Source organism: Polyergus mexicanus, unplaced genomic scaffold (assembly GCF_030449975.1).
Source record: "Polyergus mexicanus isolate NDT 795.1 unplaced genomic scaffold, iyPolMexi1.0 SCAF_1, whole genome shotgun sequence".
NCBI classification, from domain to species: Eukaryota; Metazoa; Arthropoda; class Insecta; order Hymenoptera; family Formicidae; genus Polyergus; species Polyergus mexicanus.
This window is the reverse complement of record NW_027223321.1, coordinates 9971166-9993016: the sequence shown is the minus strand read 5'-3', so window position 1 is coordinate 9993016 and position 21851 is coordinate 9971166. Positions and strand designations below refer to the sequence as shown.

The 21851-nt window shown below is 32.7% G+C and overlaps 1 protein-coding gene across 3 annotated transcripts; it reads left to right on the top strand.

Moving 5' to 3' along the window:
- Positions 1–13089: 13089 nt before the first annotated feature.
- LOC138938434 (uncharacterized) lies at positions 13090–19754 on the top strand. Of its 3 annotated transcripts, none has more exons than XM_070305399.1 (4): positions 13090–13205; positions 14166–14368; positions 15694–15879; positions 19537–19754. In XM_070305399.1, exons 2-4 carry the CDS (start codon positions 14312–14314, stop codon positions 19717–19719), a joined length of 426 nt encoding a protein of 141 aa, XP_070161500.1. In that variant the 5' UTR covers positions 13090–13205; positions 14166–14311; the 3' UTR covers positions 19720–19754. The 3 variants fall into 3 exon arrangements, with proteins under 3 accessions (XP_070161500.1, XP_070161509.1, XP_070161491.1); XM_070305408.1 differs by lacking the exon at positions 13090–13205 and adding an exon at positions 13351–13515 and having other exon boundaries at positions 15697–15879; XM_070305390.1 differs by lacking the exon at positions 13090–13205 and adding an exon at positions 13351–13515.
- Positions 19755–21851: the final 2097 nt, after the last annotated feature.

Sequence of the window (21851 nt, the reverse complement as noted above, 5' to 3'; positions counted from 1 at the left end):
TTTACTATGCGATATGACGACTGCATTTCGTGTAATGTAAGCAAAGGAGAGATAGAATGCGAAATAAAACACTCTCGAGAATGTACGAGCGAAACACGAGAAGGAGAAACGTGAAAAGTAAACTTTACGGAATTTCAAGAGATTCAAGCGCGATGCGCAGACACACGCGATGACATTCTGAACCATATTTGCTCGATCCCTCCTCTTTATATTCTCCGTTGTCATCGCATCAAATCTGCTAAACATTCAAAGCGAAGATAGAAGAGTCTAAAAAAAGGTTTTATCGCAAAATAATATATGAATGGAAACGAGTGAGATGTGCGCCAATCTTTCGCCATCGTTTCCGCTTTTATCTCTGATCGCGATGGCATTGAAACAGCCATGGAGACACGTGTACGCGCGTGCATAGCGCACCCTCAGTCCTTAGACCTTAGATGATGATTAGATATGAGATTATTATTAGAACGAAGCAAAAGCTCGAGCTTTGTGCGTTTTCGCGTGACTGCTTATCGTTGAAGCTTTTCGCATTTAATTACTGCGCGCTGGTGAAAACACTTTTAATTTTATCTACGATATACTCACGCTTCAATTACCTTTTTTTTTTTTGCATTGCAAATTAGAACGATGAAGAAATATCTTTCATCGTGAAGAATAATGGTGAGTAGATATCGGTATCTTTTCTGTATTTAACTTAAAATTCTACAATACATAATCGACAAAAATTTGCACGCTTATAGTAACAATTCGATGTGTTATATCGAGCCTCTGTCATTATTTTTGATGTATCAAATATTTATTAATATTGTGTTAACACGATATAAATTATTAGAGAAACATCCTATCTTTTCTTAAGAAATATATGCGTTTTGTTATTTCACATACATGAGAATAAAACCGGAGAATTTTAACTATTCGATTGTCTCCAACACGACGCGACGACTTGCGGCAAAGTTGCCGTCTGTATGGCCGATAGCCGCGAGGCGCTGGAATACGCAATTGCGACGCACAAACATTCACGTAGGACGTAGGAGATACGGTCCTACGCTTATTCGTGGTGTGTTCAAAAATTCATGAGAGAATCAAACTTTAAGTATCCGGCAAAGATCTCTCTGGCTGCCGGCTGCGAGATTGGCGCTGAAACATACGGCGGGAAACACGTTGTACCGCAGACACTCATAAAAGAGGAGGCGGTATATACAATATATGCCTCGCAGAGAGTAAAATTCATAAAATCCCTGCGTAAATGCATATTGATTTATGCGACAGAAAAATATCTATGATCCTCCTTCTCGACGAAACTCGTCAAAATCATTTCCATCGTCGCTAAGCGCAATCGTATTTCGGTATTAATTCGATGATGTTATAAAATCTATTAAACTTTTAAAATCGATGTATATTATTATCTATAAATTTATTTATATGTGAAAACATTTTTCTCGCATAGCATACATATTTGTATATTAATTAAATATATAAAATATATTATAAAAAATACATATATAATTAAAAATATATATAATTAATTATGTATAAAATATATAATTAAATATTCCTACTATTTACATATTTGTATGTATATTAATTAGAATTTAAAGATACTTTGTAATAAAACAGTAAGAACTTCAATTAATGAAAAATAATGTTACGTTCGGATTATTATTTTTTATATTTCATATTTATCTGCGAAAAGTAATAAACAGAAAAGGCATGTTGTTCGATCGCAATAAATAAATTCTTAATCGATCGATATTCCTTGTGAGAAGTAAACATCAAAGATCGAACGTTCATTCCAGATTTGTTAAATCTACAACAAACCTTCACACATTTTTTAACTGTTTTTTTACCCTCTGTTGAATCGCGCAATATAACGTTATCCAATCGAATAGTGTCGTTCGAGTCTCGCAGGACCCTTTTCTTTTGTCCCTCGTCTTCGAGGTTACCCTTATTCCCGTGCAAACACCCTCTTAGAGACCCCGTCGAATCCCGCCACCGGTCTGCTCAGAAAGCGTGTCGGCTCGACACGGAAGAGCGAAGATCAGCAGCTGCGTATCGTGCTCGCGGTGCACCATGCTGGTCTTGATGAATGTTCTCGCGCGCCCCCGTGCACGTTAAACGCGTGTACGCGGGATGCGTGGAATTCCCCCCTTACCATCCTATTGCGCAAATCTCGAGGGTCCCTACTGTATCTTTCCTAAAATAAATTTCGATGCAAACCATCTCGTTTTCGCCGATTCTTGCTGGACACCTCAACATGCTCTCTTTTATCTAACTATGCGTACGATACTCTTATCTTGCCTATTTTTTCTTTCTCTTCATTTGTCAACACGTCATTATGACTAGTTTTAGAGTTCTTTCAGATACTTCATAGATGTATATTATGTTAAATATTAATTTTTGGATATGTCATTCTTCGATTTCTTCGATAGAACTCAAAATATTTTTTTTATGGTAAAAATTTAATAGAACTTATGACTTGTTAGTTTAATAGAAATTATAACTCGTCAATTTTTGATGATAAATATTTAATTACATTTCAAGTTGAATTTTTGTTATGGTAAAATTATTTAATTTTTCTATATGTCTATACTTAATCTTTCAGTATTCTGTAATTCGCAATATTACACAAATGTATTACATCGACTATGAATTTTATAATATTGAAATCGCGGCTTATGATTGTTTTTGTATAAAAAAAAATAATATGCTATGATTATTACAATTAATGATAATTAAAAAAATAACTACTTGTTATATCAATCTCGTGTGTGTGAATTAATTCGGTTCATTTATTTAGACGATTTAAGTAAGAGAATATTAGAGAGAAATACTTTTATATAAATTCTGTAAAAGTTTTTATTTTCAAAAAAAAAAAAAAAACAATCTCTTTTCAGAATTTATAAAATTATATATCCGTTTATTATTGTATGCATCAAATAGAAAATTTGACAATAATACTTTTTTAAATTATTATTATTTTGAACGCTTCTACAAGTTGGATCTTCTATTTGTCTGTTACAGATTAACGTAGTTTTAATATCATCAACTCCGCTGTTGCGCATCGGTTGGTGAGTGATAAATTTTGATTTTATTTTATATGACAATTGTTCACAGCGAAAGAATCAACTGTTATCACAGAAAAGAAGTAAGAATAAACTTTGAGATTTTCGAGAGAACTTTGATACATTCGAGTATTTTTTTAAGAGTAGATATATTTGTTTTTTCCTTTTATTTCAATGATATAGTCAAAGAAGATTCAATCGAACCGGCATTTCTCGTAATAAGACTTCGGTTAATGACGACTGGGACGTCTGGGAAGATCAAATAAAACGTCAAACGTGGTGCTTTTTTATCGGAATGCTTTGAAAATCGATCGTAGGTATTTACTGGTCGTCTCGAATAAAAATACACGTCATAAATTTCACGGACGGTAGTTGATGAACTTGACTAGACACAATTGTAAACACGTAATAATCGATAATTTCTCTGGTTGCTATGGAATTGCATGATCTTGCATATTCGTCGATTAATCGCCCTAATTTACATTTTAAATATAATAAAAAAATGTTAACGCAAAAACAAAATTTTGGTTTAATTGTTATTGACAGTTTTGAAGTAATAAATCCTCGACATTTTAACAAACCGAGTTTTGAAAAATATTTAACTTTTAAATATATGCAATTAGATGTTTTGAGTGATATTTGATTATAATTTTATAAATAATTTAGATAAATTTGTGTTTATATTATAGATTTACCGTGTATCTTGATAATTGTCCTTCTTCTCACAATAGTTTCTCAAACTTTAGGTCTCGTATATAGGGAAGCGTTTAATTATTTTTATGTAAATGATGGCGGCGTTCGGGGATTACTGATGCAATTTGATGGGACGAGTAACGCATCGCCGATCCACGGGGTTTCGGGGATACTCCTCGTATAATGTTCCGAATATGCGCGCCTTCCATCGTCATGGGGCCTTTACGAGAATCTCGTGGGGCGGTTTTCCCCTCGGCTAGATTCTGGCTTGATCGACGACACTATCAAAGCAGATGCGTTTCTACAATAATGATGAGAAATTTTTAGCGTATATTTTGAGATCAATGCCATTTGATTTTTCCGCAAGACTGCATGAGAATGAAAAAGAATACTATCCATTTAAATCCTCTCTTTTTCTCTTACCAGAACTTTTACAATAATATTATTTTTGCTTTTCATTTTACACACACATACATATATTATTATACTATATACAAATTTAATATTATTGTACTATATAATAATAAAAAAAGAATAATCCCCAAACTTTCTCACAATTAAAGCGATTGCAGGAAATATGATTGGTATGGGGTGTATCATTTTTGAAGGGACGATAATCCGCGGGGTGCGTGACTTTTATTACAACTTTTAGTGCTCGGAAGTTTTATGTCCTGCTGTTCTTCGTCGATGAGTAATCCGCGCAATGACACAATTTTATTGGTCTCTGGAAGTGACGTGAAACGCCAACAATAACATTGCTCTATTCCACGTTTGTAGCAAAACTGAATTAATAGAGTACGAATTATTTCCGTCAGTGAGCGTATTTATTATCTGTGTGATAATGAAATGACAAAATTATCTATCCTTGTTATAAGAAGTCCTTGAATAATTTTTGTCTTGTCTCTCAGAATTTATTTTTCGCAATAAAATTTTTTTGAATTATAAGCGTTATATCAAGTGAAGTACGTGCGATATATTATATTGTATTATATTCTTCTAAGCAACCACGTAGCGATCTAGCATCTGAAAGTCTACTTCTGGATATAATAATGAATAGTGGGAGAAGAAAAATGATGACTAATAGAAATTGACTCATCTTTCCTGCGTTAGGTCTTGTGGGTTGATACACAAGAATCTTCCTTCCGTTATTTCATTTTTGTTTCTCTCGTATCTGTATACAGATACGAGGTATTTCATGGGCCCGCTTTTCTATCGATAGTGGACAGAAGATAAATAGTACGGTTTTTACGCTCTCGAAGTTGATCAATCGTCTTTACTTGAAATATCTTGCGGTCGTTTTATTTACTCCACACCGTCATTCGATATCATCGCTTGCAACGTACGATGAAACTGAGATTAAATCGAATTGCTAGTGTTTACGATGCATCAAACGAGAGTGTATCGTTACCTTGTTTTCTTCTCGTTATCGAAACGGTGATGTATTAAAGAATAGAGTTGCCGACAAACGAGCGATCTGTCTTGTTTATCGCGATAGATCTGATCTATGAACGTAAAAAAAGATTATCGGAACAAGTCTCGATAAGTAATTTCTATTACTTGTATATACGATAAGTAATGTATTATATTTTCCTTTTTATCATACAATTTATTCCTCTTCCGCCTTCCGATATGAATCAATCGAGATTACGAAGCGTTTATGAAAATGGCCACGCGTGCGAGTACGTCATGGAAAATATGAGCGGGGAATAGATCTCTTATTATACGATTTCAACGAGCGTCACTTCGCTCCTCCCTAATTCGATCAGTTAGAATTAATTCGAGACACGAATAGCTCTGCCGTGTCCATTGAGACTGTAGCATAATCGGTTCACAGATGCACGAACACGATGATGTTTGTCCCTCCGTGGCGCAAGGCCATTTCGAATATCCGCCACGAGTCGCCGCAGATTGAAATCGCTCTCGCGTGCGATACCTGCTAATTAAAAGCGGACGGTTGTATAAAGTGATGTATCTTTAGAACAATGTGCGCGATTGTTACGGTTGCTGATGGGAAAACATTTCCTGAATAATTAGAATGAACGAGCAAAAGATAAGATTTATGTACAAATGTCATATTTATATGAAATTTGAAATATATATTTTTAAATAATATTTAATATATATATATATATATATATATATATATATATATATATATAATATTTTATTATATGTATATATATTTATTTAAAAATATATATTACTTCAAATTTTAATCAATAATAATTACAGATAATAATGTAATTTAATATTGTCCGAGAAAAGAAAAAAAGATATGTATTTCTTTCAAAAAAATATATTTGACGAAGAATTATTTTTAGTCCTGAGAAGAATGAAGCAGAGAAGATGAAATATATACGATACGTGATACTGTTACGATGCTACGAAGAAAGGATTATAAGCCGCAGCTGCAAACCAATGTTTATGCGACTGCTGAGTGCAGCGATCCGAGAAGCAGAGTTCATCTTGAACATTCTTAAAATGTAAACCGAGTTGCTAGTCGAGTTACATATACGAGAGTATGCAGAACTGTGCTTCTCTCTGTTTCTATTGTTAGTCTATTCGTAGAAATAAATATTTTCGACACACGATGTTTGTGGTAACGTCGCAGCACTAGCTAGCAAAATCGACGAGAATAAAGAAATATTTTCGCTAATAAGATTAAAGATGCCATAACGGCATATAAATTTTTTCTTTAAGATTAAACGTTATTAAATTTTCTTTTAAATAATAATATCAATTGTATTTTATATTTTTTGTATTTGCATATATCATTTAATTTCAACAAAGCTCAGTTTAAGTAAGAAAATTATAAAAAATCCGTTTTCTCGCTCCTGACTCGTAGAGAGAGATGGAAAAACAAATCGAAGCTCGCCTGGGATCTTTCTTTCGACGAGATGACAAAATCGGGACGCGTGAAAGGACTTCCGGTCGCATTCAAGTACCGGTGCGGGTTAAGGGAGGCAGATGGAGGGACGCAAGAAAGAGAGAATTAACGCATGAATGGCGTCGCTCACGGGAACGATCTTTTAAGGTCGTGCATACACATATAAACACACACACACACACACACACACACACACACATACACATTGCGTAAAGGTCTAAGAACGCGCGTGTATTGTGCGCCCCGATTTTGAATGCGGATTAACTTCATTCGCGGACGTCCCATTCGTCGCGTCGCGAGAACGGCGAAACAATGACGGGGCACCAACGTGCATCTTCGTTTCAGCCCCCCGTCGACGTCTTTCAAAGCTTTCCGTCTGATTTATATCGAAAATTCAGTTCGCTTTCGAATAGGACAGTCTAGCCGCGCCGTAAATTCACGTCCCACGAGTGCCGGTATAAACCGGTATTCATGCACCGCAAATTGGAGCATATCGCGGATTGGCGTGATGTTAAACGGCAGGCGCTCGTATTCATATGAGAGATGACGAAGGAACGCATCTTTAACAACCGCTTTCTGTTCACATTCAGGGCGATGCGATATTTTTGCTGTGCAAAACGGTTTTTGTAACACTTTTTTCTGTTACTAACGATATTCGAGAATAGCGGTATTTTTCCGGCGATATCGTTATTGAAATTTAGATTTTTGAAAATAATAGCATATAATGAAGCATTGAATAAAGGAAATCATCAACAAGCATCCATTCGTATTTTCAGAATGTAGAAAACACAAATGGATGCTTGTTGATGATTTTTAGCACGAACATACGTATGTATTTGCCATGAAAAGAGAAGGTGACAGCTCGCATCGTCGCCTCTTTTCACTTTATGAGAGAAAAGAAGAAAAAGAAGATAAGTATGCAGAATTCGGCGCAAAGAGAGATATTTCGTGTTGATAAACTGCGAATATGCAAGATAAGCTGCGAACAAAGCGATTGCAAATTGTTCGGGGATAATTTTTTAAAAATATCTGCACATTATTTTTTCAAAAATTGCTACATGCTACTAAAGAATTTTGCTAATAATTATAATAATTATAGATATTATAATCCGATAATTTCATTTAAAAACGTTGAAAGAAAGTGGATAAATGAAAAATTAATATAGTTTTTATTTTTTATCCCATATACACACACATTCTAGAATTTAAAGATATCAATGACTTTTGACTCGACTCATGTGTAACTTTCACGAATGAATCTTTAAATACAGTTGCAAAATTCATGCTAGCTTCGCAAAGAATTTCACTCTTAAAGTTTTTCCCTCTCAATGACTCTCTGGAAAAGTGGACGCGCGATCAACGAACGATTACGTCGGTATGGCTTTGATCCCGTCGTCTTTGATCCGTACCGCATATTGGTTTCGTATCGCCGTGTCGTCGTCGTCGTCGACTTATAAGAAAGGTGAGGGGACAGAGAATAATTATTATCGTTATAATGGGCAGGGTAATGACATACGTCGCCTCTGCGCATTCCCTTCAAGGATATCAAGTTTTCATTGCGTTGCGTGTTTTCTCCAAGCCAGTAATTGACGGTTTATGTAAGTCCAATCTCGTTGTAAAATACATATGCGGTTCACGTCCCTTTTTTCACCTGCGAATAATCGTTTGTGAAATATAGCCAATATCGGCTATATTTTCAATCTGGAAATGTACATTTGGAATTTCTTGATGATCTCGCATATTGGAATAAGTGGAGATGTGAGTTTGGCTCACTGGACAATATTGAACAAATAGTACGTAGACGCTAAAGAGAAATGTCTGTAATCTTGAGAAATCTCCGATAATGGCTGATTATCAAATGTCAATGAATTTTGTGTAGTTGAACTAAGAAAATACCAAAAATGTAATTTTATCTTTTTCGAGAAATAGTAAATAGGCAAGTTAAATAAAGTTGTATATATATGTTTTTACAAATTATCGCTAACAGATAAATTTATGATTTTAATATTTTACTATTTACTATTTTATTATTTTTATGTACTTTATACGTGTAAATAATTTATTATTATTGAGAGACTAAACTTTTTAGCATGATAGTGTAATTTTTTCCATTTCTGAATATGCATGAATAAATAATAATCTGCTAATATAAAATATATAACACAAGTACAAACATTCTTGTTTAATTATTAACAAATTTGCAATATATCTATATATATATATATATATAAAATACAATAAAATTCTTATCGAATTTATGTACTAACTTTTAAATATTAAAGATAAGTTGATATAAATATATCTTGTGAACAATAGATAACAGCTTGATTCCGACTGTCGGTGTAAGGTCTGGTTTTATAAAGTAACGAAAGTTCGATGTGTATCGATTGATGCGCAACTTGGAGTTGCAAGATTGCTTTGATAGGTACCGCTATCATGCAGTAAGCATTCAGTCTGCAGTATGTTATGTTACTGATTGTTAGTAAATGTGGTATTTGCGATAATTTATATATATATATATGTATATATATGTGAATATTTTGTTTCCGGATTACAGCCTGTTTTTTATTTTCTAACAGAGTTAAGATAGCATACTTGATTATCGATTTGCTGTTTATCTGCAAGATTTGAAGGATTTGAAGTCTTGCTAATCTATAAACACAAACGCGTGCTATTTGTATTGTAAATGGTACGTACGGTTCGTATCTTGTGCTCAGTGAAAGTAAAGTATTCGTATTGTACGTTAGCGCTATTAACGCAGTCTATGTTTAAAGTAAAAATTATGGCTTGATTAAACAATGAAATGACAGACATGCATCTCATATATAGATTTCTCGATGGTAATACAGAGTCAGAATCAGACTTTTGTATGCGGAAAAGTTTAAAATATTGGAAAATAAAACAGGCTATAACTCGGAAAGAAGATCATATCGGACATATGTTTATATAAATTTCTTTTCTTATATTTTTGTATCGTAAATCCACTACTGCAATACTTCCCACATATTAGGAAACACTCTGTATATACACACACATGTACACATACATATAAATTCTAATACATACATAATGACAAAAGATATAATATTTCAAAATAATCGTTGATTCAATTATTCTAAATATCTATCTTACATTTAATTAGATTTCATGCTCTCTGTACGAAACAATTCCTTAAGAATAAGAGATAAACTTTGTTTCAATATTACAGGAAGCATCATTACTCCGTTAATTTACGTCTCGCTGTTTGTAATCGCGCAAGTTTTGAGTTAATGTCCTCGACGACTACGAGTGAGCCGAGCTCGGGATGCTTGTTTTCGGCCAATAAACGCTTTGTTAATCTTCAGTTGCTTATCAGACTGGGAGATATTATCTCGTGCTCCCCACGGTCGATTTATGGTCCAGCAGTTATGCCAAGAGATAACTCGAGTATAGCACGTACTTCCGTGAACGAAGACAATCCTAGCGCGAACCAATTTCTGCCAGTTTCCTTCTTTTAATTGCTTCTTTCGTAAAAATGGAATTTCATGTAAAACCAGATTGGATCGTCGATATTACGTTTTTAATCTACCACCGTCGTCGCAGACGCTCATTTTAAGGGAATAGTATATCTAAGCTTCATAATGAAAAGTCTTCTATATGTGATTGCTTACCTACAAATCTCAAGAAAGTACAACGCTAGAATATTTCTTGATATGTGTGTGTGTGTGTATTACAGGAGAGAAGTTCTATTAGATTGTTCGCAATATTTTTGGACACTTTATACAAAATGTTTTAGAGCTACTTACATTTAAATTATGTATATATTTTTTGATGAATTGAAATTCGATTATTTTTTTTTTTCAATTTATTCTAAAGAAAATGTAGTAGATATATTATAAAACTGTAACTTTTTTATTTTCAACATTAAATATCATGCCAACTAAGTTTGTAATTAAAATCTTGTCAAGAAAAGATTTATTTTATGTTAAAAAAAATATCTATTTGCAACTCTGTAATAACTAAAACTTTCTTTTTAATCGCGCATTTTTAATCGTTTTTGTAACATAAAACTATCTAGTATTACTTTTGAAGAAAAAAATATATTAAAGACAAAAGACGAATAAGCAGGTCTGTAACATCTTACACATTTCAGGCAAATCGGTGATTGATGCGGAGGATTACGCGGTATATGTGAAGATTATAATCGCGACGCTCGAGATTTTGTAGCGAGTGTCAACTTAAAATTATACGGCATATGAAAATTATACTTGCGCGGTATTCAAGATTTCACGAATGAAGTTCAACTCGGCGGCAAACAGCAATTATCGGAGCTACTTGAGTTCGAAATCCTGTAAAGTTGCTTGATCGTCACGTTAATAGCGGTCATTTTAACATTTAACCAATCGCTCGTGTCTCCTTTCGTGAAGAATTATCAACAAGAATGCAAAGTAATTCGTTTTCGCTGCGAAACTTTAAATAATCAATTATGTAGATATACGTGTGTGTGTGTGTGTGCAGAAACACGAAATGCAATCTTATTATAGATATAATCATGAATTTTATATGTGCGAATCAAACAGCTGAATCTGCTATGCAGATTGCTTCTTATAGTTTCAGGAGAGAATAATTCGTTTATCTTGATTTTGTCGAGAACGGTCGATGCAAAATCGAGTTCTAAACAGAATTTATTCTTCAATTAAACACAGTGCAAACTGCTGCGAATCTGCAATAATCCGAATCCCAATAATCCCGACTTGTTTCTTAAGTACACATACATTAAGGAGAGTTATGGATTATCGCATTTTCTTTGTCGTAATCTTTGCATATTGCAAAAGTGGCAGCACAAAATTATATTGATTTCTAGATTTTGCTATATAACTATATAACATGCATGTTACCATAAATTTTAATTTCTCAAACACCGTGAATTTATTATATGTAAATAATGAAAAAAAGTTTTGATTTTATATTTTTGTTGTTTTATTTCTTCTTATATTTTATTATAATAATTTTCATTTTTTGATTAATTAATAAAACCTATATCTTCTGCTCTTTGCAATAATTTTCGATCGATTTTCATTGACTAATAATCATACGGATTGCCTTGCAAAGAAGGATTATTAGGGGTCACGTATATTGTAGTGTGCGTTTCGATCGTGCATAAACGTAATGTAACATGTCTATTTCCCTCGGCAAATGACCCCGTCCGATTGAAAACCGTGGACGTGAACGGAATTGATTATGCCTCAATTATTTCTATTGCGATTGGTATGCCAGGGCGACTCGTGCTCTATATACGCGTCTAAGGATAGGCATAGAATGCGTAAAAAACGTTCATCCATTGTGCTGTTGACAGAAAAAAAGAAAAACGAGAAAAAAACGGAAATAGTTACGCGAAAATGAAGCCACATAATGAAAAGAATTGCGTGAATATTTATAGGGGAGATTTAGGTGGTACAAATCGAAAGGATCACGTGGAGATCCTTAGAAGAGGCTTAAGTAACACAAGTCAATGTATGTTGAGGATAAATCAATAAATTTAACTAGATATTTCATGGAATATTTTAAAGAATTTTTAAAGTTAAAAGATTATTTAATATTTTTAATAACGAGTAATGTCATTTCCTAAGTCACATCTGGAAACATAGAATTACAGAAGTAACGTATATAAATGTATAGAAAATGTACATTTATCCTTCTTAAAAAGCCTTTAACATGGTAAAACAATCGCTCAAAGATGGAATAAATCGTATTGAAATTCAAAGATCTTTAAATTTCTACGAGATAAGCATCAATAGAATTAGTACCATCTAGTTATTTTATTAAAGAATTTGAACAATCTTGACTGACTTTATCACAAGTCATCAAATTTGTCTGTATGAAAGTATAAGCTTAAACAAAAAAAAAAATATAATATTATATAAAAAATACAGGCTATTGTGACAAATTTCGGAAGAAATGTTATTTAGAACAAAGGCTAAGTTTTTTGAGAACTGTCTTGTACTGTCCAATACTAATTTTCAAATGAATTTAATCTTATCTTTTGTGCTAGGTATATTTCTTCAAATATATCTTATATACATATATTAATTAGAATATTTAATCGATTTTATCGCAAATTTAGAAAGCGACGTGTCTTTCTAAATTGATAAGCCGCGTTCTGAACGCATTCGCGCGGAACATCCGCGGAAAGGATAATCTAATTTTGGCAATAACCGCATGCTTTTCAATTTGCTGCTCGTAGCCGAGCGCACTATCTTTGATGGTGGCGGTATGTGGGTGTATTGGCTCATCGTATTTTTTGTTTATTATGCCAGCATGCTTGCCTGGTTTATATTGTGCCGGTAGTGTAAATGCGTAGGCTGCGCCGCTCTTGAAACCACAACCGGTGATACATAAATTCGTTCGCCGCATGCGAGATCGAGCGAGCTTTCCATTTCTACGTCTTTCCGCAATGAGTCGATCCGCGAATCGCGCGACAATCGGCCGGATTATCCCGCGGATCGTTCTCCATCCATTTTTCTGTAGAAGTGAACATTTTTTTTTTTTTTTTTTTACGTTAACGCATGTGTTGGTGCGTCGATTGGGTACGAGAGTGCGAGGAATAATTAAGCTTTTCATCGACAATACGCTTGAAATTCCGCGGTGCAATGACGCGTGATGGTTTTATCACGTTTTATTCGGGTTAATTACGAATTACGGAATTCGCACGGACATTAGCTTAGAGAAATATTTTCCGGACGGGAAAAAGCGACCACCCTTCGGTGGCTCCTTTTTCATTTAATTAATCGCGACTTTAAACTCACCGCGCTACACGAACGTAGCCGCTTTAATTTTCCCCTAACAACATTCATAAATCTACGAATAAAATTTTGCTATCCGCAGCTCGCACAATTAGTGAGAATTAAAAGCGTTGGCGAACTAATTTTGGTTGTAACAATTGTTTAACGACGTAATTATAAAGACGAAGAATATAACGCGATTAAATTATTAGTAGCAATTGGGATTTGAACGATATTTTTTTAATATACGAGAAATTTAATGCGATTTGAATTTATATCGATATTCGCATATAAAGAGATACGAAAAATAGTCTCACAAAATAATTCAGATAATTCAAATAATTTCGATCAAAAATTTAATGACAAAAATTGAAAATGTAATGAGATAGACATATTTGTAATATACGATAAATATAATTAATTTTTTTTATAACATTCGTCACTTACTGATTTTATTAGTTCGATAAATATCGGACTAATTCACAATTTCTTATTCAATTATATCAATATATTTTGCGTATTCTTTCTTAAATATTCAATTAAATCTTGTAGCTCTTGAGATACATATAATTTATATTGGAATTTCTCTAGGTTGTTTGGAGATGCTCAGAAAAGGAAAAAACTTTCTCTGTATATATCTCGCATCTTTAAAATTTAAAATTAAAAGGGCTATTAATATTTTTAGAATTAAATATTAAATACAGGGGTAAGAAGAACAAATTTCTGAAACTATATCTCTTTATTTTTAATATATAATACTTTTAGAGACGTTTAATCGAGAAAAAGAATTTATCAGAAGAAGCAAAGAACCAGTCGTATGATTCGGCGACAGATTGTGCTACGTATAATTAAACGGACTCATTTTTATATCCAAACAATAGCGACAGAAAGTTTATGTCACCGTTAGTGCCATGTCGCTTAGACCGGAGGTTTCGTCGAGGGACAATCTTAATACTCTCGCACAATCGGTTAGTTATCTGCGAGAATATCGTTTACAATAGCGATTCTATTGCGATAACCTTGGAATATCGCAATATCACCTTGTGTGGTTACGTACAGCTGATTTCGCATCAAATGGTCGATCGAGGCGAAACGTTTAGATTCCATGCGGCACGTATATAGGCGCCTCCATTACGACTATTGTAACTGCGATAATATCGTTTCTGCTCGTATGCCTTAGAGAAGTAAACTGCCACGCGTTATCTCTATTCTGTTCGGCGTATCTGCATCCGACGGAAGCATAATTTAAATATGATAGTAAACGTGTTTGCGCAACATTTAGGCTAAATTTACATGAAACGTGAACCGTTACGGTTGCACGATTTGTTAAAAAGAATGGGCGAAACATTAAAGGGTGTTAAAAGTCGCGCAATAACGTGAGCAACGAGACAAATTCAAGGAGGACGCGAAACGAAAATGGATCTGTCACTGTGGACGCAATCGCACGCCAGTATTTAATGTTCGGGTGTTGTCTGTTTCGGATCGTCCTTCCATTGTCGTTCGCAGATGTCACTCGTAAAACCGGCAACGTGAAATAAATGAATTTTGGGTTAAACGTGAAGAGAGGGTCCGCGTAATTTGTTTTGTTGCACATCTGCTTTAAATTAAAATGTGTAGGTTTTATCGTTTAGATAGTCGCCTTTAATTGTTTATTAGTAAGCGATTATCTGGCGTTTATATGTATATGTGTGAAAGAGAGCGAGAAAAAAGTCTTTGATAATTCAAATAAAATTTATTTAATTTTATACCCACACGTTATATGAACGTATACATATGAATGTGGCTTAAGCGTATTATAATGTTGCTTTTCAAAAAATGAAATTCTGAAATTCTTTCGCGCCTACACATTTAGCCCGAGCGATGTTTCCAATATATTTTTTTTTCCATTGTTAAAAGCACTCTAAGAATTTCTCAATCTAAGAATTTTTCAGTAATACTTGTATCGAGAGAAGTCGACTGAAATATTTTAAAATCTACAGCATTTCTCGAACGTTCTTCGAGCTAACAATAGGTTGAATAAATAAACGGAAGGAATAAAGCAATACCGAAAGCGCAACATACATATTTTTACGAAATAATTTTTCTATAATTAATACCGTACGTGCTGTTGGATTTATAAGCCATAAACGGCGATTTTATATCGGTAGTCCATTTCTATTTACAATGAGATACATCAGCGAATAAAATGGACGATTTAATGAGCTAAATATTGACGAACATGAGATAAACGCGCTATAATTTTCATTCATGAAAAAATATTCAAAAAAATATGCGCATGGGAGATTTCTGTTAGCAGGAGGAACGACGTCGTACCGGAAGGTACATCGCGGGCGGAACGGTTCTTGCAGTTACATTGCTCGGGCTACATCATTTGCTTCTACAGGCTGCGTCCACGATAGCGGGAGTGTGCATACCCGCCATCATAATGGCCTTGTACATAATCTGGGTGCTGTACTCAGCCCGAAGGGACAGACGGAAGGTAGCGAGATTTGAAATGCTGTATTATTTCTCTGTGTCTTTCTATCTCCTTTCCTCTCTTTCTCTCTACTTTAATCCAAAGCGAGATCAGCAAGGGCCATAAGGCTACGAAACGCGTTTTCGATAAATGCCAGCAAAGTATATATATAAATAATTGCGTGTTATATTTTTGAAATTCTATCCGGCATTAAAAATCGGTAACATAGACGATAACATAATCTCTATCGTGTTGTTTGACATTTAACCAACTGTCGTCGGTTTATTACTTTTCACCTTTACGCACTTCATTTCGCTAATGAGATCCTCGAGGGAAATTAGAAAACTTCTCCTTCGCGGAGAAAGCGATTTTTATGCAAAACTCGCGAAAGAGTTTCTTCACCGTAGATCAAGCTTGAAAGATGATGGAATTTTCGATTGATCGTCGACGATTTCTACGGTTATATCTAGGATGAGTTTAAAAGTAGATGCCATCCACCGTAAGAAGCTTGTGGAGTTCGCTCGCTTCGCTTAATATTAAAGGACTTTAAAACGACTCGTTCGCGTATAGTATACAATAAAATATTCAAAAAGAAATATCGCGTAATATTCACATAGAGTCGATACGCGTCGCTTTGCCAGTTTTTAATCTTTCATTGAAATTGCTTTATATATTGCAGCGTTTTTTTCTGCATACCCGTCGCGTCACTTTGAAACGTTTCTCGTTTAAACTTTATTTCACTATTCTCTCTTCTCTTCACGTTCTTTTATGAAATGTAATTAATTTAACGAATATAACATGGCACGCGTTATATGCAGCACTATTTGCCACTTTTCTCTCGCAAAATAAACCTGGTGTATATAACGGCAGATATTTTTGTGTGATCTGCATCTGTTGAAAGTCTGTACTTTTATAAAAACGTTTATATACAAATTGCTTATATTGTAAGTAAGTGTGTTTACATATGTATGTATACGAGAGAACATTTTCCTTAGCGCTTGAAATGTATCGATATTTGTCAAAGAAGACATACGATACTAGAAAAGATATTTAAATTTTAATCAAATCTCGCATAACACGTGATACAAAGACGATAATATCATAACTTTAATTCCTATTTAGTTTAATAAAAACGACGAATTATTTAGAATAATATATAGCTCTAAATATATAAAAAAAAATATTATTAACAAATGGAGTAAAATAAGCGATAAGTACAGAAGAGATTTTTGCTTTGCATTAAAATTTCAGAAAAATGCCGCGAATTTAAAGAACAGCTAGTCAATGCTAGGCGCGAAATGTTCTTTTGTCAGATTATAAACAAGCATACGAAACGAAAATACCTTCAATCGAATTCCTTTTCCTACGATCTACGACGATAAGCGGATATAAACATCGATAGATCGAAACTGTTCCAGATGTGCATGTTACTTTCGAGCGTTGAAATTAATTGATATTCGTATTGACACACAAGATGTGACAAAATCAATCTGTTGGTGAAGTAGAGCATGCGAATAGGATTATCGATCCTATAATGGATCCTATATGGCATCAATTAAACGAAATCACTGATAATACGCAAATCGGATAGAAATAGAATGTTCGTATTATTGACAGGGTCTATTTACGATCTATCAGATAACTTTTCTCGTGCTCTTTCAGTCAGACTGATAATATCATGCTGGATATAGCGATGATGTCGCATAATGACGTGGCCAATTAAATTGACACTCCGTATCGAGCTATCTCGGGATCGAATTACAGCGAACTGTATTCGATCGCTTGCTGTCGATGCAGTTTGCAATGTGATTACTATCGCAATCGGATGCAATGCAACTGAGACAGTACTAAATTTATGAGAATATCGGGTGCAATGATAATTTTGTTCCCCTATGTGTAGAAAGATCATAAAACTGTTCATCAACGAGATTAATGTCGAATTATTCGCGAAAATTTAATATAAAAAAATCTATAATTAGAATATTTTATCTCGTGGTCTTTTATAATTAAGTTATAAGAGGGAACCCTCTCTCTCTCTCTCTCTCTCTCTCTCTCTCTCTTTCTCTCTCTCTTGCACACAAAACTTCTAATGCATTTCTCGATCGTTTCAATTAATGTTACCTCCTTTCAAATATCTAACTGGTACAAATATCTTACTCGGATCTTATGTATACAAAGTGCACTTAAATACGATACCGCATATAAATGCAACGTACACAATTAGAGCGCGCGTTTGGGTTTACCCAATGCATTATGCAGGCATTTTGCCGCTCATGCGTAGTAAATGTTGTATTGTCTCTATTTCGATACATATACATAATTATTATGTTGTATGATACTCGCATGACAAGCATATATGGTAAATGCATGTTTACGCTAGCTATTACTTCTCGTGTAACATTCAGTCGTGAATTTTCGATGTCAGTTACAGGCGCAGTAATTTTCTACGTAATTTCGTTTAAATCTGTCAAAACTGTCATATTTATAAAAAAAAAAAAAAATTAAGACTTCGTATAACGTATAAGAATTTTAACATAAATCAAATCTCAGTAATAAATTATTGCAAAATATGCACTATTTCTGAAAATTTATCGATTAAGTTTTTTAAGATTTAAGTTGACTATATTTTTACGTAGAATATTGATTGTATTGTATACGTTAAAACAATTTACACGTTGAATGTTATAAAGATAGTAACTTCATATGTAACACAATTTTTAAGTAGATTTAAAACTAGAATAGAATAAAAAAATGGATGTAATTATATTGTGTATTTTGCTATATTTATATAACCGTTTTGATTTATTTTATTTATTATTTATTTGTAGATTGCTTTGTGACGTTTATATATATATATATATATACATCATCGATTATTTTTATTTTAGAAGATAAAATCTAATGTTAAATAATACTATCTTAAAGAATTAAATCTTTAGATTGATAAACAAATTTTTTGATCAAGTAAAAATATATTTAAACGTCCGAATATAATCATGAGCAAAAGATAAAAAATTTTATTAACATTTATCGATTAATAAATTTAATGTATTAAGTCTTGATGCTCTAATCGATGGACTAAACTTAAGAAAGGAAAATATTATATTTTATTAAAAATTCTAAATTTTTTTCTTTATATAAGAGCTTTACATACATATAAGATGCTTTGTATATGTATAATATGCTTTATATAAGATTATATAATATTTTGTCTTGAACGCGCAGAGTATTAAACTGCTGCATACTTAAAATCGTACTACACGCGAATACAAATACAATTCATAGAAAATATAAACATTTGAAGATTAAATAGCAAATTTTACCTGCTCTGCATGTCGATGGAAGAACGTAAAACCGTTGGAAGTTAAATGGCATAACTATTTTCTGCGCGAAATTCGAAGGATCACCGCGTCGACGTGCGACAAAGATTGTTCCTCTGAGCGATATTTTCAATTTTTGCGAACAGCATGCGCGAAATCGAACTGTATGTGACAGCGCGGGCAATTAAATCCGCTCGGAATCAAAGCTGCGTCATACAAATTGATCCAATTATGACGCCGGATGTTCGTCCCGACGTTGACGCTCGCTCGCACGAATTACGGATTGCGCACTTTACGTGTACGTCAACGCGAACGATTTGCGGTCCATGATATATATCGTATAATCAACTGTTGATTTCAGGCGGTGAGGTTCGCTATGGCGATGCAGTTGACTGAGGTTGTCAGCATTCCTACCAGATCCAGATCTAACGTTATTTGCAAGAATCCTACGAGCGACGACAATTTAGGAAAAAACACGTCAAATTTATACAAATCGAAGAGCATTTGCGAAAATCCTGCTTTTCTTGATAAAGATGAAGCGTGAAAAAATCAATTTAAAATATGAAAAATGTTTGCAAAAATCGGATTTTAAATATAGTTTTTACTAAATGCTCAAAGACATGTCGTACTGTTAATTTACGTTATAAGAGTTCGAGAGAACGCTTTTGTAAAAAAATTCATATAATACATATATATGATATACTTTTTTATAGTTTGAAGTTTCTTGTAAAACATATTCCTGTAAATAATAAGATTTTCTCTATTATTTGTAATTTTACTTGCCTTGAAAATTGTAAGAGATCTTGTCGGATCATAAGTTTAAGGTACAAGAAAGCTCAACAAAGAAAGGCTTTTAATATGATATCTTCCATGCAGTTTCAAGAATTTGTTGTATGAATAAATAAATTTAAAGTTATTGAAATGTTCAGTTTAAAAATTTTATAAATTATAAAATTATAAAATATAAATTATATACATTTCTTCTTCTATAAAAGATAATATTTATAAAAGAGGCAATCAATTTTGTTTTTCTCTCAAAGTATCATTACTTTTCTTTAAGATTATTCTATTATTCTTTAAGAATATTTTAAACAAATCTAATAATACTCAGTATTTTCCTAAAATTAATAAAATAAAACTATGTTAAAGTTTTCATAGTAAAAAGCAGCTAATTTTTAGCTGTTCTTTTTAAATCTTATAACAAAGAATTAAAACATTTACATTAATTCTCTTAAAAAGAAAATATGCAGAGTATACTTTACATATCTCTATTATGTGTACATTTTCAAAGATTTTCTGAAGCGTTTTGTATGAATTACAATTCACTTTATATATACATATCTGATATATGTTTTTTTAAATTTCTTCTTTTTAAATTAAAATATCAAGATTTCTCCTTTTATCTATTTTCTTCTTTTTAATTTTTTTTATGTGTATGTCTCTCTAAATTTTATTTTTCCTTAAGTCCTACGACTATATTAACTTATTATTAATTATTTTACTTTGAAAATTATTTTACTTTTACTTTTCTAAACGCGATCGCGACAAGTATCGGGAAATAATTTGATATGATAAATAATTAATTATTTTTTACATATCTTATCTTTTACAAACATTATTAAATAATACGTAATTATATCGTAACAATAAATCTCGAGGCACGTGATGTATGCACATATAATTAAGAATAGAAATGACAGGAATCAAAATTGTAAATTATTGTTTTGTCGCGATCTTTCTCTCTCTTTATAAGCAATAATTATTTCTTTAAAAATAATTAAAGTTCAATTATATTTCGTCCGATTTATATCGTTCGACGTTTCGACGATTTAAATATAATTCGAATTGAGAAAGCGCAATAAAATAATCGAGTCACAAGTCCGAGGAATTAACATAACAATAAGCTCTGTGATACATTAATCATTTATTAAATAAATGATGTATAATTTAAAATCCTTGTATAATTTAATATTCCGCTTGTATATATACTTCATAATACGTAAAATAATTTTGGCTGCGAATTATCAATAACATGGTATTGGGCCTTGGCAGCATAAACATTAGCGCGCTATTATTAACGTAATGGATTATTTTATATACTGATTATATTGATTTATTCAGAGCGATCGGCTCGAGTCTTGAAATCTCGGGATATTTATTACGGTGTCGATGTACATATGATAGAATCTGCGCTTAGAGATCAAGATGTTAGTCCGGGAAAATGAATCGTTGGTATATTTTATTAATTACGAAGAGGAAATCATTGTTGAATTTAATCATCGAGATGCTTATCGTATATTTTGAGGAGTAAAATCTTAGAATTTTATTAATCTATCTACAGATAAATATATATATATAGAGCTTATCTTCAATTTGTAAAATCTTTGTCTTTAAAAAAAAATATATATATATATATAAATTCTTTAATAATATTTTGAAATTATTCATAGTTGCAATTATAAAGTGCAAAATAAGAACCCGGATACCGGAGATATTTTATCTCTATGTAGAATTTATTAGACTAGAATATTATAAGCGCGCGCCATTTATTTTGTATGTACGTGTGTAATAAAAGTGTGTAATAAAAAGTCAGAATTGTGAAAAATTTATCTTTACAATATTTAAAATTAATTAAAAATATATATTTATATAAATATATATTTTATAGTACATAAA